At 45.2% G+C, this 16650-nt stretch overlaps 1 protein-coding gene across 1 annotated transcript in view; it reads right to left on the bottom strand.

Annotated features, from left to right (window-relative positions):
- The window catches only part of CDH1 (cadherin 1), an 89906-nt gene that overhangs the window by 19487 nt on the left and 53769 nt on the right, over nt 1–16650 (bottom strand). Inside the window, exons 3-9 of the mRNA XM_017539222.2 lie at nt 9294–9511; nt 5378–5521; nt 5097–5252; nt 3905–4049; nt 2715–2890; nt 2311–2439; nt 1073–1259 (exon numbers count right to left, since the gene is read on the bottom strand). Coding sequence (XP_017394711.1) covers nt 1073–1259; nt 2311–2439; nt 2715–2890; nt 3905–4049; nt 5097–5252; nt 5378–5521; nt 9294–9511 — 1155 coding nt within the window. The remainder of the gene's footprint in view (nt 1–1072; nt 1260–2310; nt 2440–2714; nt 2891–3904; nt 4050–5096; nt 5253–5377; nt 5522–9293; nt 9512–16650) is intronic.

Raw genomic sequence — 16650 nt, 5'->3', positions numbered from 1 at the left:
TTTCTGAAATGGAATTTTTGCTCTTGTTGCCCAGGCTGGAGTGCAATGGCGCAATCTTATCTAACTGCAACCTCTGCCTCCAAGGTTCAAGCAATTCTCTTGCCTCAGCCTCCCTAGCAGCTGGGATTACAGGCATGTGCCACCGTACCCAGCTAATTTTTGGTATTTTTAGTAGAGACAGGGTTTCACCACGTTGGCCAGGCTGGTCTCGAACTCCTGACCTCAGGTGATCCACCAGCCTTGGCCTCCCAAAGTGCTGGGATTACAGGTGTGAGCCATCACTCTCAGCCATTTTTTTAAAGAGATGGAGTCTTGTTTTATCACTCAGGTTGGAGTACAGTCGCATGATCATAGCTCAGTGTAGCTTCAACCTCCTGGCTCAAGTGAGCCTCCTACCGCCATGCACTAAGTTTCTAGGACATTTTTCAAAAACAACCATATCTGCCCCACTTCTAAAATAATCCACTTAAGAGCAGAGACCAGCAATTCATTTTCCCTCTCACTGCAAAATGAAAAGGCTAAGGGAAGGAGAATGTTTCTGGGAAAGAGCCCATTAAAGCAGACAGTATTTCTTTTTCAATTTCGAGATGCTGTGTAAGAGCTTCTTGATTTCTTTTCTTTTTTTTTCCAGATGGGCTGGAATGCAGTGGTGCTATCTTGGCTCACTACAACTTCTGTCTCCTGGGCTCAAGTGATTCTCTTGCTTCAGCCTCCTGAGCAGCTGGGATCACAGGCATGCACCACCAAGCCCGGCTAATTTTTGTATTTTTGGTAGAGACAGGGTTTCACCATGTTGGCCAGGCTGGTCAACTACTGACTGACCTCAGGTGATCTGCCTGCCTCAGCCTCCCAAAGTGCTGGAATTACAGGTGTGAGCCATCATGTCCCACCTTAGCTTCTTGATTTCTTACATGAGCAAGAAGAACCACTGCAAACCCCACATGGTCCACTAGAATCTAGGAAAGTCACCCGTCCCCCTGCCAATGTGAATCTACTTCTGAGAAGATACCAGGGGACAAGGGCATGAACAGCTGTGAGGATGCCAGTTTCTGCATCTTGCCAGGTACCATACAAACCTTTGCTGTTTTCAAAATGCCATCGTTGGTCGCTGGATTTGTGGTGACGACAAATTGCCCCTCATTATCATTCAATATGGTGTATACAGCCTCCCACGCTGGGGTGTTGGGGGCGTCAGCGTCAGTCACTTTCAGTGTGGCAATTTTGAAGTTAGCCTCATTCTCAGGCACCTGACCCTGGTACTACAGAGCAAAGAGACGGGTCATTTACAACATACCAAGAGTGCTAGCGGAGCCAGGTCTCAGGGGATTAAAGGAATCCTCTTTTGTTGTTTTTTTGAGACAGGATATCACTATCACCAGGCTGGAGTGTAGTGGAGCGATCATGGCTCACTATTGCCTCGACTTCCTGGGCTCAAGCAATTCTCCCACCTAAGCCTCCAGAGTAGCTGGGACCACAGGCATGCACCACCATACCTGGCTAACTGAAAGCAAGCTTCAAGGAGAAGATGGTGACGAGGAAAGGCCAGGGCATGGGCACACTGGAGTGCAGTGGCACAATCTCGACTCACTGCAGCCTCCGCCTCCTGGGTTCAAGCGATTCTCGTGCCTCAGCCTCCTGAGTGGCTGGGATTACAGGCACATGCCACCATGTCCAACTGATTTTTGTATTTTTAGTAGAGACGGGGTTTTGCCATGATGGCCAGGCTGGTCTCGAACTCCATCTTCAAGGGATCCACTAGCTTTGGCCTCCCAATGTGCTGGGGTTTCAGGTGTGAGCCACCACACCTGGCCATAATGCAGGATGATTTAAACTTCCCCTACCTGGCTATCAATACCCTTGCCTGGAATATGTATAATATCGTTGGCATTCAATAATTCTCATGTCTTCCTAGCTATACTAGAAACACCATGAGATGGAATCTTTGTCTGCTTTCTTTTTGATGGTACCTGCAGTGTCTCATCAGTGCCTAACATAAACTTAGAAAATATTTGTTCAATGAAGAAACGAAACCCAGTAAAATTTTCTTTAAAAACGTACAGTATGAGGATATGAAATCAGTAGGTGCTTTTTGCAACTTTACAATCTTGTGCCAATTGGCCCCACGCCAAGGGAGGAAAAAAGATGCTAAAGACAACAGCCACCCCAAGATGATTGCTTTTCAGTTTAAAGTTAACATTCACTAGTCTGGAGAGAGTTTTCAAAGACTTCGCCCATGAGCAGTGGTGAAACTTAGTTCACGAACAACAAAAGACCTTTCTTTGGAAACCCTCTAAGGAGTTGCAGAATTACCGTGGTGGGATTGAAGATCGGAGGGTTATCGTTGGCATCAGTGACTGTGATCACAGCTGTTGCTGTTGTGCTTAACCCATCTCCTTGAAGGTCAGCAGCCTGAACCACCAGGGTATATGTAGGGAAAGTCTGCAGAGAGATCAACACAACCAAGTCAGGGCCAGGACCACCAGCCACCTCTGGCCCAGCTCGGCCCAACACATGGAACCAGAATAGTTAACCATCTGCTTCATGCCATTCTGCCTGTCTTCTAGGCACAGAACCTCTGGGCAGAAGCTCAGATGCAAAGTTCAGACCATCACCATATTAACCGGCAACTGGCCTAGGAGGATTTTGCATTGTCCACGGGATTGAGCTAATACACATTTGTCCTTCACACCCTCTGGATCCTCCTGACCCCTGACCTCTCGGTCCAGCCCAGTGGTGACTACACTGATGACTCCTGTGTTCTTATTAATTGTGAACATCTTTTCGTAAGGCAGCTCAGGCGCTTGGCTGAGGATGGTGTAAGCGATGGCAGCATTGTAGGTGTTCACATCATCGTCTGCATCTGTGGCTGAGACCTCCATCACAGAGGTTCCTGGAAGAGTTCAAGGAGAGGACGGTTTAGACAAGCTGCACTTTGGGGACCTGGTCAGTGCTGCTTAATCCAATTCTGCCCTGAGGGATAAAGGAGGGGACCTGGGGGTGGTACCATGTCAGAGTTCCCCTGTTCTCTAATTCCTAGAATTCTTACCAAAGTGCTAGGGAAGGAAGAAAGCTCAAACGGAGCTGTGTGCAGAGGACTCGACTTTCCCAACCTATTTTGGGTGAGGGGTGAAGGAAGAGTATGGGGGAGAAATAAACTTAAACTCATTTTCCTCTGTCTCTTATACTGAGTGAATGGCATGTAAAGTAAGAAAAACACCAATGTTTTCCACAATCGCCTACTCAGCCACATCTTCATAAAGAGAATGATCATTGGAGATCATTGTCTTCAAGGTGGAAGAATATGTTTATAATACATGTCACTGATAAAGGACTAATACCTACAACATCTAAATGACCTTTTGGGTTTTTTTGACACAAGGTCTTATTCTGTTGCCTAGGCTGGAGTGAAATGGCACAATCATGGCTCACTGCAGCCTCAACTTCCTGGGCTCAGGTGATCCTCCCACTTCAGCCTCCCAAATAGCTGGGACTACAGGCAAGTAGTCCCAAGCACATGCCACCACCACACCTGGCTAATTTCTGTATTTTAGTAGAGATGGGGGTTTCACCATGTTAGCCAGGCTGGTCTCAAACTCTGACCTCAGGTGATCTGCCCGCCTTGGCCTCCCAAAGAGCTGGGATTTTAGGCATGAGCCATCATGCCCAGCCTAAAAATTTCTTTTTAATAATAAAAAAGGAAGATTGTTCTTAAACTGTCCCTATTTTATATGTTTCCATAGGTAGAATGCTATACACATGCAGATGACACAACAATAGTTTCCCCAGAAGCTCTGTCCATAGGAAGGGTTAGCTTTAGTTACCCAGCATTTGGGATTGGACAACACTTTGGGGTCCAAAGAACCTAAGAACCTCTGGGTATTCAGATTCTCATTAGTGGATATACCTGGAAGAGCACCTTCCATGACAGACCCGTGAAAGACCTCCTGGGTGAACTCGGGCCTGTTGTCATTCTGATCTGTCACGGTTATCACAATCTCCATTGGGTCCTCAATAGCATTCCCATTGGATGACACAGCATGAGAGAAGAGCTGAAAGAACCAAGTGAGGGTAACTTGAGTTCTGATTAGGAAGAAAACATGGGAGAAGGGGCCCAACCAGAGCAGAGAATGCTCTCCCTGCCACCACACCTTCCTGCTCTCCAAGACCCCCAGTGGGTGACTTTTCTCACACATATGCTGCTGCTGCTGCTTCAATGACAAGGTAAGACCCATGGGCTTGAGAACACCCCCACTGGCTCAGACCTCCCATTTCCCAGGGCCGGGGCATCAGGCCTAGAGACAAAGGTGGGGGCCTGAACACCTCTTATTCCAAGCAGGGTGAACATTGCTCTGGTCCTTCTAGTCTGGCATTTCCCCCAGATGTTTCTGAATTTGGCATCAATATATAACTTCCTGGTCAGGCATGGTGGCTCAGGTAATCTCAGCACTTTAGGAGGCTGAGGTGGGCAGATTGCTTGAGCTCAAGATTTCAAGACCAGCCTGGGCAACATAGCAAGATCTTGTTTCTACAAAAAATACAAAAATTAGCTAGGGGTGGTGGTATGCGCCTTCAGTCTCAGTTACTCAGGAGGATGAGGTGGGAGTGTCACTTGGGCCCAGAAGGTCCAGGCTGCAGTGAGCTGTGACAGCACCACTACACTCCAGCCTTAGTGATGTAGGTAGACCCTCTCTCAAAAAAACCAAAATCCAAAACCAAAAAAAAAACAAAAAAAATGACCTCTTGGCTTCCCTAAGCTCTTATTGCTGCCAAGCTCAAGAAATGGATTTTGCACCCTTATATCATCACTATCTTCTCCCTTTAGGTCAGGGACTTCTAGCCCCAAGAACAGGTTGACATCTTGGGTCTAAATTTGTGCTGGATGTATGAGGATGCATGAGGATTCTCCTTCCTTTTTTCTTGACAAGGAGAAAAATTAACAACTGTTCCACATTCTCCTGTCATTCCTCCTTAGCAACAGATCAAGAGGTGTCAAGTTAACCTCATCATGTGTCCAGAGCCTGGACACAGCATGTGTTGACCAAAAAATCCTGGACAGATGTTACTCCAGTGTCAACAAACTTCGAAGAGATACTTACAGTGTATTTGGCAATTTGTTCTCTATCCAAAGGCTCTGTCACCTTCAGCCATCCTGTTTCTCTTTCAATAATAAAGACACCAACAGGGGGTGTGTCAGCTCCTTGGCCAGTGATGCTGTAGAAAACCCTGGCTTCTTTATCTTTGTTGGATTTGATCTGAAGATAAAATGAAAGAAAAAGAATTAGTAAAAAAGGATCCCAACACTGGGTCTTTTCCCTTTCTCTCCTCGATACTCCTCTGCCAAATCCCTCCCAGAGAAATAGAGAACTTCTTTCTCCACCTGAACCAGGTTTTTAGGAAATGGGCCTTTTTCATTTTCTGGGCAGCTGATGGGAGGGATAACCCAGTCTCTCTTCTGTCTTCTGAGGCCATGAGAGGAGTTGGGAAATGTGAGCACTTCCACGTGGGATCCAGGAACAGAGTCCTAAAAGGAAAGAAGATGAGGAACAAGATGAGATAATTCAGGAGAGATAGTACAGGTCTAATAGTCCAACCTAGCCAGACAGCGTCCCAGCCTTCTGTGGGCAGTGTACAATGGGAACTTAGTGACACAGTCTCTTATCAATGACAAATTATATATATCCACCAAAATGACCAACCAAAACAAAAACCAATGAACCCCTCTGCTACATCATAAAGACTGTATTCTCTTTTTATTCTTCTTAGTGTCCAGAGCTCAAGTAATCATTATGTACACATGAGTGTTGGTTTCAGGGTTTGATACTATAATTTACAAGTTGTTTCAAGCATATATAATGTCATTTTTGAGACAAGGTCTGGCTCTATCACTGAGGCTAGGGTGCAGTGGTAAGATCTTGCTCACTGCAACCTCCACCTCCCAGGCTCAAGCCATCCTCCCATCTCAGCCTCCTGAGTAGCTAGGACTATAGGTGCACACCACCATGCCTGACTAATTTTTGTATTATTAGTAGATGTGGGGTTTTGCCAAGTTACCAAGGCTGGTCTTGAACTTGTGAGCTCAAGCACCTCGGCCTCCCAAAGTGCTGGGATTACAGGCATGAGCCACCACACTCAGCCCATAACGTGATTTTTAATAGCAACGTTATATTCTGATGATTAATTATCAGAGCTTATTCAACAACTGAATATTTGAGTTTTCAATGTTTTTTTTTTTCTTTTTTTCTTTTTTTTTTTTTTAAATAGAGACAGGGTCTTGTTCTGTCACCCAGGTTGGAGTGCAGTAAAGTGATCAAAGCTCACTGTAGCCTTGAACTCCTGAGTTCAGGTGATCCTCTGACCTCAGCCTCCCAGGTAGTTGGAACTACAGGCATGCAACAACACGTGTGCCTAATTTTTTAATTTTTTAAAATTTTTGTAGAGGCAGGGTGTCACCATCTTGCCCAGACTGATCTTGAACTCCTGGGCTCAAGCAATTCTCGCACTTTGGCTTCCCAATTTGCTGGTATTACAGGTGTGTACCACTGCACCTAGCCTCTTTTATGTTTTTCCTGGGGACATAGGTCCCCAAAGTGGAATTATCAGCCAAAACAAGTACATTTTGAGAACTGGTACTAAGAACTACTTTATGATCAATACAAATATCTTAATCTCATTGTATCATTACATCTATATGGTTTCCATTTGTTGTAACGGAAGCTGTTGGATGGGAGCCAAAAACACCCTTCGAGACTTGTATTGAACAGTTTTCATGTGCAATAAAGATAACTTTATGCACATGCAGGGAAATAAGAGTGTTGAAAATGGAAGGAAAATATTTGCCAAATTGTTTAAGTGTTTCAAAGTGATTACTGGTAACACAGTAAAGTTTTCAGGGGAAAATTCCATCTCTCGCCCTCCACATAAAAACTCACAGTCACTTATCACTGCTTGCCAAGTTTGAGTTCAGCTATATTTTCAGGCTTTTTTCTGCATCAGATACATGTGAGATGTGACCAGGTATCATCACAGAACCCTTCCCTGATGCTGCACAATGGCCACATGTGCACACGTGCACATACGCCTCCGCCCTCTGCCCTCTACATCCTGTGTGTGTCTCCTAGAGGCAGCCCAGCCTGCACCAAGGGCAGGCTCTGGAGCCAGGCTGCCTGGCTTTGAAGTCTCACGACAGTACCTCCTCGTCCCAGGCAGATATTACTTAACTTCTCTGTACTACAGTTTCCTAACGTCTGAAATGGGGATAATAGTAGAACTTATCTCATAGAATTCTTGGAAGGATTCAACGAGATGCTGATCTTGCACATTTAAAGCATTGAGAATAGTGCCTGAAACATAGTAAGTGCTCAATAAAGGTAGTGATACAGATGATGGTTAGACTGGTTAGAAAACACTGAGTTATGGTTTTGTTGAGATTTGATGCCAGCACAGGAACAAAATATAAACCTGACCATCAACACTGTATCCTGGGCCAGGCATGGTGGCTCACGTCTATAATCCCAGCACTTTGGGAGGCTGAGGCGGGCAGATCACTTGAGGTCAGGAGTTTGAGATCAGCCTGGCTAACGTGGTGAAATCCTGTCTCTACTAACAATACAAAAATTAGTCAGGCTTGGTGGCGGGTACCTGTAATCCCCGCTACTCGAGAGGCTGAGGCAGAAGAATTGTTTGAACCCAGGAGGCGGAAGTTGCAATGAGCCGAGATCACACCACTGCCCTCCAGCCTGGGAGACAGAGTGAGGTTCTGTCTCTAAAAAAATAAAATACAACTGTCTCCGGATCATAAGAGGCTTCCACACAGCTGTGGAAGGACTCACTGTACTGAATTTTTTTCATGTGAATAATGGGGTCCCTTGGAGACTATGACTCAAGTAGTTATGCTAATATAGTCCTGTAGTATTAGATTCCTCATTTTTCTGGTCTAATTACACCAGGGAGAAAAATCAGATCTATCAGGGGGACTATTAAGTTTCAAGAATATCAAGAGTCTTTAGGGAGAAAAGTAGGCTCCAACCTCACAGGCCTTGGCACTGATAACACATTCCACACTTCCAAAGCAGTAAGCAGGACCAACTAGAATATCCCCCCAGAGAGACATTTCGGTAGGAAGCACCACGGGAGCAGCTGAGAAACTGGCAAAGGTGATTGGCTTCGGGTAGCAAACCCTAGAAACATTCCTGCCAAGAAACTAGGCAGACAGCCATCCTTCCATTCATGGCCAATCCATCTGTCTATCTGTTCCTGGTATGGGCCAGACCTAAGGCCAGGCGCTGCCAATACAATGGGAAAGGGTCTTGCGGAGGTTACAGTCTAATGGGGCAAGGGCTGCCCACTGGTTCTTCTTCTTCCTTGCCAAGACCCTTCCCACTGGAAGCACAAAAAGTAAAGTGATCAGAGAATCCAGCTCTTGTCCAGGCACAATAGTTCATGCCTGTAATCCCAGCACTTTGGGAGGCCAAGGCAAGAGGATCATTTGAGGTCAGGAGTTCGAGACCAGTCTGGACAACAGGGCAAAACCTTGCTTCTACTAAAAATATAAAAATTAGCCGGGCATGAGGTTGGGCACCTGTAATCTCAGCTGCTCAGGAGGCTGAGGCAGGAGAATCGCTTGAACCAGGGAGGTGGAGGTTGCAGTGAGTCGCGCCACAGAGCAAGACTCCACCTTAAAAAAAAAAAAAAAAAAAAAAAAAAAAAAAAAAAAAAGAGAAGAATCCAGCTCTCATTCATTCTTCCCCCAAGAGGGGAGTGGTAAAGACAGCTAACAATGGCTAAGTACGCCTTGTGTATTTCTAGCATTTCACATGTATTAATTAATTCCATCCTCACTATTATCTCCATTTTACAGATAAAGAAACTCAAGCATAGACAGGTGATGTAACTCCTCCAGTGTTGCCCAAGTAGTAAATGACACGGCTGAGATTCAGTCCCAGACAGTGTCCAGGCCTTTCCTACTCTTCCACACTGCCCGGTCCCCACACCCTAAAAGCCCCAGCAAGAATTATTCAGTTAGACCACGAGCTCTCAACTGGGGCTGATCTGTTCTCCCAGGGGCCACTGGCAACACGTGGAGATGCTTTTGGTTGTCACAACTAGTGGAAGTGCTACTGGTGTCTAACCAGTTAAGGACAGGCATGCTTGCTAAACATCCTACACAGTGCACAGGAGAACCCCAATAACACAAAATCACCCAGCCCAAAATGTTAACAGTAGCAAGGCTGAGAAACCTGGATTAGACGGCAGACTAAAACAATAGTGAACTTCTCAGAAAAATGCCAACGTACATGATAGGGGTGGTGGGGGTGCCCCACTGCCTGCAGCGTGACTTTGGTGGAAAACTTTCTGTAGGTGGAGTCCCAGGCGTAGACCAGAAAATGGATCTGTGGGTTATGAAGTTGTACAGGCCTTTTGACTGTAATCACACCATCTGTGCCCACTTTGAATCGGGTGTCAACAGAAAAGTAGGCTGTCCTTGGTCGACCGGTGCAATCTTCAAAACTCACTGCAGGGCAGAAATCAGAGATTAGGAAATTGGACAGATTAAAGACATGAGCATTCCTTCTCCAAAGAGCAAACTTGATTCACCCACCAGAAGCCTCCCACAAAACCAAACACAACAAAAGAAACCATGATCCGGGGACAGAACAATAAAGCTATTGCCATAATGTTCTTCACAATTATAGGGTAATTTCATTTTGCTCTGATTTCTTTCTCATCTTCTTGTCAATTGACAATATTATCTTGCCTAGAAAGTAACTTCTTGGCCCGGTGTGGGGGTTCATGCCTGTAATTCCAGCACTTTGGAAGGCCAAGGCAGGCGGATTACCTGAGGTCAGGAGTTTGAGACCAGCCTGGTCCAACATGGTAAAACCCTGTCTCTATTAAAAATACAAAAATCAGCCGGGTGTGGTGGTGGGCACCTGAATTGCAGCTACTCAGGAGGCTGAGGCAGGAGAATCGCTTGAACCCGGGAGGCAGAGGTTTCGGTGAGCCAAGATCGCACCACTGCACTCCAGCCCAGGCAACAGAACAACGTTTCATCTCAAAAAAAAAAAAAAGTAACTTCTTTTTTTATTTTTTCTTTTTTAAGATGGGGTTTCACCATGTTGGTCGGGCTGGTCTTGAACTCCTGGCCTCAGGTGATCTGCCCGCCTTGGCCTCCAAAGTGCTTGGATTACAGGCATGAGCCACCATGCCCAGCCTCTTTTTCTTTTTCTTTTGAGACGGAGTCTCATTCTGTTGCTTGGGCAGGAGTGCAGTGAAGCCATCTCGGCTCACTGCAACCTCCACCTCTCGGGTTCTAGCGATTCTCCTGCCTCAGCCTCCCAAGTAGCTGGGACTACAGGCATGCGCCAACATGCCTGGCTAATTTTTGTATTTTTTTAGTAGAGACAGGGTTTCACTATGTTGGTTAGACTGGTCTCGAACTCCTGACCTTGTGATCCGCCCACCTCCGCCTCCCAAAGTGCTGAGATTACAAGTGTGAGCCACCTCACCTGGCCATAACTTCTCTTTTTCAGTAACAACAACAAAAAAGAGGCTGTTCAATCCAATGACTCTTGCCAGTCAGCATGAGAACAGATCACTACCATAACTGAGACTGAAGACCTATTGTGCCCAGAAATTAGTGCCTAATAATAAAATGCTATGGGTAATCCACATTTAAATAAGGCATTTACATTTAGAACAGCAGTAGCAGATAATGAGAGCACTAGCATGGAATAATGGTTAAGAGCAGACGCTAGACCAAACTATCTGGGTTCAAGTCCCAACTCTGCCACTTATGAGCTCTGTGACTTCAGGCAAGTTACTTAACCTCTCTATGCCTCAGTCTACCTAACTGTAGAATGATGGCAACAATAGTAACTATTATTTTTCTGAGACAGAGTCTCACTCTGTCACCCAGGCTGGAGTGCAGTGGTGCGATCGTGGATTGTTTTAAGGTACATAGAACAGCACCTTGCACATAATAAGCATTAAATAAAAAATTTAAAAACAAATGTAGCTTTGAGTAATCATTGATTCAGCCCCCATGAGTATTCCACAAAAGTCACTGATAATCAATAGTTACTGAGTGCTGATTACATGCTTACTGTCTGAGGAACAAAGAGATATTACCTACTTGCAGTGTGGGGCACAGAGGAGAAACTGATCAACTGATCACTGTCAGTTTAGAGAGATGGTGAAGGTTTCATAGGAAAGTCTTTAACCTGACCATGCAGGGTAGCAAGACAAATGCCAAAGGCAGAAAAGGACTGCTTGGGTGGAGAATGTTATGACCAACAGCTTAGAGACAAAACCACTTAAAGCTCTATAGCTATTAAAGTATTAAAATTTTAATAAGTATTAATATTGGCCAGGCACAGTAGCTCATGCCTGTAATCCCAGCACTTTGGGAGGTTGAGGCCGGTGGCTCATTTGAGCCTAAGAACTTGAGACCAGCCTGAGCCACATAAGGAGACCCCATCTCTTACATACAAAAAATAAAAATAAAATTAGCTGGGTGTGATGGGGCTGGATACCTGTGGTTCCAGCTACTTGAGAAGATGAGGTGGTAGGATCACTTGAGGCCAGGAGATTGAGGCAGCAGTGAGCCATGATCACACCACTGCACTCCAGCCTGAGGGACAAAGTAAGATCATCTCAAAAAACAAAACAAAACAAAACAAAACAAAACAAAACAAAAAAAACCACAAAGGCCAGTTGTGGTGGCTCACACCTGTACTCCCAGTACTTTGGGAGGCCATGGTGGGCAGATCACTTAAGGTCAGGAGTTCAAGACCAGCCTGGCCAACACGGTGAAACCCATCTCTACAAAAAATACAAAAAAAAAAAAAATAGCCAGGCTTGGTGGTGGGCACCTGTAATTCCAGCTACTTGGGAGGCTGAGGCAGGAGAATATCTTGAACCTGGAAGGTGGAGGTTGCAGTGAGCTGAGATCGTGCCACTTCACTCCAGCCTGGGCAACAGAGTCAGACTCCTTCTCAAAAATAAAATAAAATAAAAACAAAGTATTAAAACTTTAAAAAGTATTAATACCCTAAAGCTGGAGAAGCTGTGGTTGAAGCATCTACACTACACATTAGAATCTCAAAGGACTCATTCAAATAGGTGACCATCAAGCTATATGCCAGACAGTGTTGGACTGTGAGAAGAAAATCGTGATGAAGATAGTTAAGGCTCCCACTCTCACTGGGCTTACACTACTGAGGAAGAAATGGACAAAGACAGAAACTTGTAATTTCAGGCAGTAAGTAATAGAAAGTAAAATAAAAGAGGGTGACGTAAGAGTGACAGAGGAGAAAGGAGTTTGCTGAAGAGGTAACTTATATTGTGTGGTGAGGGCAGGCCTTTCTGAGGCAGGGCTACCTTGGGACCTGAAGGAGCCATTGCAGAAGCCTGGCTCAAAGAGGCTTCCAGGCAGAGGGGAATAGTCGATAAAACCATTCATTCTAGGAAACTCTCAGCTTGGCCTGTTTTCCTCCCTTTCAAATAATTGTCTGATGGAATTTCCATTACATCCAAGTGCTCTTTTATAAAAATTCCTGCTGTCCTGACTATTTTACAAGGCTAGACACGAGGATCAGGTTTCTGCCAGAAAGCCCTGAAGCCAACCCTGACGCCTGGGCAGCAGTTCTCATTTCTTCCACCAGGGGCCACCCTTGCAAACATTTCTGAAGCTAACAGCCCTGCCCATGCCGGAGAAAAATAAGCCCACATTTGGGGGTAAGAGCGGAAGTACCAGATTTTCTCCATTTTGAAGATGAAACTGAGGCTCACAGAGGTTAAGAAATTTACCTGACATCCTGAAACTAGTAAATGGTACAGCTGAGACAGGCCCTTAACATGGGTTACAGTCCCCTAGTTGCCTCCTCTTCTCTCTGGAGAGATTCTACTAAGGCCTTGGTTTTGTTGTTTTTGTTGTTGGTTCTGTTTGTTGTTTGTTTGTAGAGGTGGGGTCTTGTTATGTTGCCCAGGCTGGTCTTGAACTCCTGGGCTCAACCAATCTTCCCGCCTTGGCATCCCAAAGTGCTAGGATGACAGGCGTGAGCCACCGTGTTCAGCCAACCCTGGTTATTTTTAAAGGAAGATTCTGCCTCCAAGCTAAGTTCTCAAGGATGGGATTGGAGGCTACCCCATGGAATAGCTGGGGTCTGCTACCTGGCAAATAAAGTGAGCAACCAAACCACGAAGAGTTCATTCACAGGAAGGGAGCTGGGTCCTTCAGCGTCATCCACCCGATCCTCCCTCTCAGTTAAAAAAAAAAAAAAAAAAAATCACCACCAGGCCCCACCCCTACCCTGTCAGCTCTTAGACTGGGTCTACAACTTACTTCCACAGCTTGAAGGGAAGGGTAGGGGGAGCTGGGGGGAGCTGTAATAAATGATGGGAAGAAGAGAGACAAGGAAAAAGTGCTGGGATTACAGGAACATGCCACCACAGCCAGCTAATTTTTGTATTTTTAATGGAGACAGGGTTTCACCATGTTGGTCAGGTTGGTCTCGAACTCCTGACCTTGTGATCTGCCCGCCTTGGCCTCCCAAAGTGCTGGGATTACAAGCGTGAACCACCACACCTGGCCCCTTGTGATGACATTTTCTAAGTTAAAAAGCAATGCAAGTAGAAGAGATGACTTATTTCTGTGTATTTGGGTAGAAAAGTATTTGCTAACTGAACAGCTGAGCCGTAAGATGATGAAAGAATCAAGAAGAAATGTCAAGTCCTTAAAGGATGGGCAGATACCATCCTTTTAAGTCTAAAATAGGAATTTCTTTTCAAACTAGCAAAACCAGATGCTCTTCAAAGAGCCCTCCTCCACCCCCAGCAGAGGTAATGGGGCAACTGGGTCATCTTTGGGGGCTTGTCACGTAAACAGGGAATGAGGGCTGCACTGAATTCCTTTATCCTGCTTTCCCAAATCTAGGCAGTGAAAGTTGAGACAAGCATGATTGGACTTGCCAAGGGTGGAGGCCTGAAAAAATGAAAATGGTTTTGCAAATAACTTGATGCAAGGCACTTAACCTGCTTTGGGGCACCTCATCTTAATGGTGGTTAAGCCCTAGCCTTTGAGAAGTGACAGCATAAGTATGATGGGGAGCCCCAACCTGAATTCCAGGTGTTCACAAGACTCATTATGTCCCCACGCAACCTGATCCTCTGGGCTGATTAAAGGAAATTATAGGAAAGACTGAAAGGTTCTCCAGCTCTGGGAAGCCCACTGTAACCTTGGCGAGGGCTGGGCTGTCTCTGAGCCCAGAAAGTGGGAGGAAAGAAGAGTGGCAAAATGTTCAAACTGGAGGATCAGTATATGGGGATTGGGTATATTTTGACGTTTTCATGATGAACAGCTAACAAGAATAAAGCTAGCAAGGGTGTAAGTATTCTTTAACACAGCATGCCCACCTTTCATAAACTTATTTGGTCACTTGATGTAAAAACCAAATCCCTATAAAAGGAGCTAAGACTCTACTACTGGCCATCTCCGTGTGGGAAAATTTTTTTTTTTTTTTTTCCTGAGACAGAGTCTTACTCTGTACCCAGGCTAGAGTCTAATAGCACCATCACGGTTCACTGCAACTTCTGCCTCCTGGGTTCAAGCGATTCTCCTGCCTCAGCCTCCTGATGAGATTGCAGGTGCCCACCACCACACCTGTATTTTTAGTAGAGACAAGTTTTCACCATGCTGGCCAGGCTGGTCTCAAACTCCTGGCCTCAGGCGATCCACCCATCTCGGCTTCCCAAAGTGCTGGGATTACAGATGCAAGTATTGTGCCTGGCCAGGAGGCAGTTTAAAACAATAATAACATTTTCCTTATACATCTTTGTATTATATTGCCTGTTACATTAGAATGAATTCCTTTTTTTGAATGACAAAAATTACTAAGAATGACTTTTAAAAAGTGTTTTTAAGACCCTGTGACCCCTGCATACTGTTATTCAACCTACAATGTCCTACTTTCTAGCCTACTGGGCAAAAGTAGTAGCTTTCATCAGTGGACCCCAAGAAAGATGTCTGATGTTCAAATACCCATGAAACCCAAGTTCATGAAAAACTTTTGGTCCCGGAGCAGGCTCTGAGCACTCAGCAACATTCCTTGGTTGAAATTGCCATCATGCCACACAGAACAGTCCCACTTTGACGATCCCATTTCTTCGCCCACACCCGCCTGGTCCCATAACTGGAATGTGAGTGGGTAGAAACAAGACAGTCTCAAAAGCCTCTATGTTATTTTCAGAAGATGTTGGGATTTAAGGATAGGGGTCTGCTATGAAAGGCAGCTAACCATAGCTGAGTTATTTGGTAACCAGTGTACTAACCCAGAGTCTTAGAAGCAACTAGTTGGAAGCAGTGTTTTGCCCACACTGCACACAAAGGGGCACATTATGGATTGCCTCCCTCTTATCAGAACACTTCCCACAGCAAACACCAAAGAACACTGCATTTAGCTTTATTCAAAGACCATCTGAACTTGAGACCCAGCCTCAGTTATGCACACGAATTGGAGGACAAGATCAGAGAACTGGCCAGGTATGGTAGCTCATGCCTGTAATCTCAGCACTTTGGGAGGCCAAGGCAGGTGGATCACCTGAGGTCAGGAGTTTGACACCAGCCTGGTCAATATAGTGAAACCTCATCACTGCTAAAAATACAAAGAATTAGCTGGCTGTGATGGTGGGTACTTGTAATCCCAGCTACTCAGGAGGCTAAGGCAGGAGAATAGCTTGAACCTGGAAGGCAGAGGTTGCAGTGAGCCAAAATTGCACCATTGCACTCCAGTGTGGGTGACAGAGGGAGATTCCATCTCAAAAAAAAAAAAAAGATCAGAGAACCTGTGAGGCACAGTAGCTCATGCCTATAATCTTAGTATTTTGGAGGCTGAGGAGGATCACTTGAGCCCAGGAGTTTGAGACTAGCCTGGGCAAAATAGTGAGATGCTGTCTCTTTAAAAGAAAATGAAATCTAACTTGATAGATGAAAGGAATCCTGGGGAGAAAGCTTCATTCAGCTAGTTAGGCATTTTCTTTTTGCTGGTTAGGGACAGTGTTTCCAACTCCATCTCCACAGATACTGTCACCTATAAGACTTCCTTCTAGGTTGACTTTTTCCTTAGACGACACTGGGGATTTTGGAATGCGTTCTTTTAATGTGCGTTCATGAAATCAGTAAACATTACAGGTTCACTGATCATTGACGCTCAGCAGAAAATGTAATTTTATGTTTACCAATGCAAGACTAGCCTGAGCAACATAGTGAAACCTCACTTTCTACCAAGAAGAGAAAATCTAAAAAGTTAGCCCGGCATGTTGGCGCACCTGTAGTCCCAGCTACTAGGGAGGCTGAGGCAAAAGGGTTGCTTGAGCCCAGGAGTTAGAGGCTGCAGTGTGCTATGATTGTAACACTGCACTCCACCCTAGGTAACAAAGCAAGATCCCAGCTCTAAAATAATGGTAATAAAAATTAAAGTAACAAAATTTTTTTTTAAATTTTTTATAGTGACGGGGTTTCACCATGTTGGCCAGGATGGTCTTGATCTCTTGACCTCATGATCCGCCCACCTTGGCCTCCCAAAGTGCTGGGATTACAGGCATGAGCCACCATGCCCAGCCCCAAAATTTTTTTTTTTTTTTTTTTAATTTTTT

This window comes from Cebus imitator, unplaced genomic scaffold, assembly GCF_001604975.1.
Source record: "Cebus imitator isolate Cc_AM_T3 unplaced genomic scaffold, Cebus_imitator-1.0 Scaffold118, whole genome shotgun sequence".
NCBI classification, from domain to species: Eukaryota; Metazoa; Chordata; class Mammalia; order Primates; family Cebidae; genus Cebus; species Cebus imitator.
This window is presented reverse-complemented; position numbering and strand designations above follow the sequence as displayed.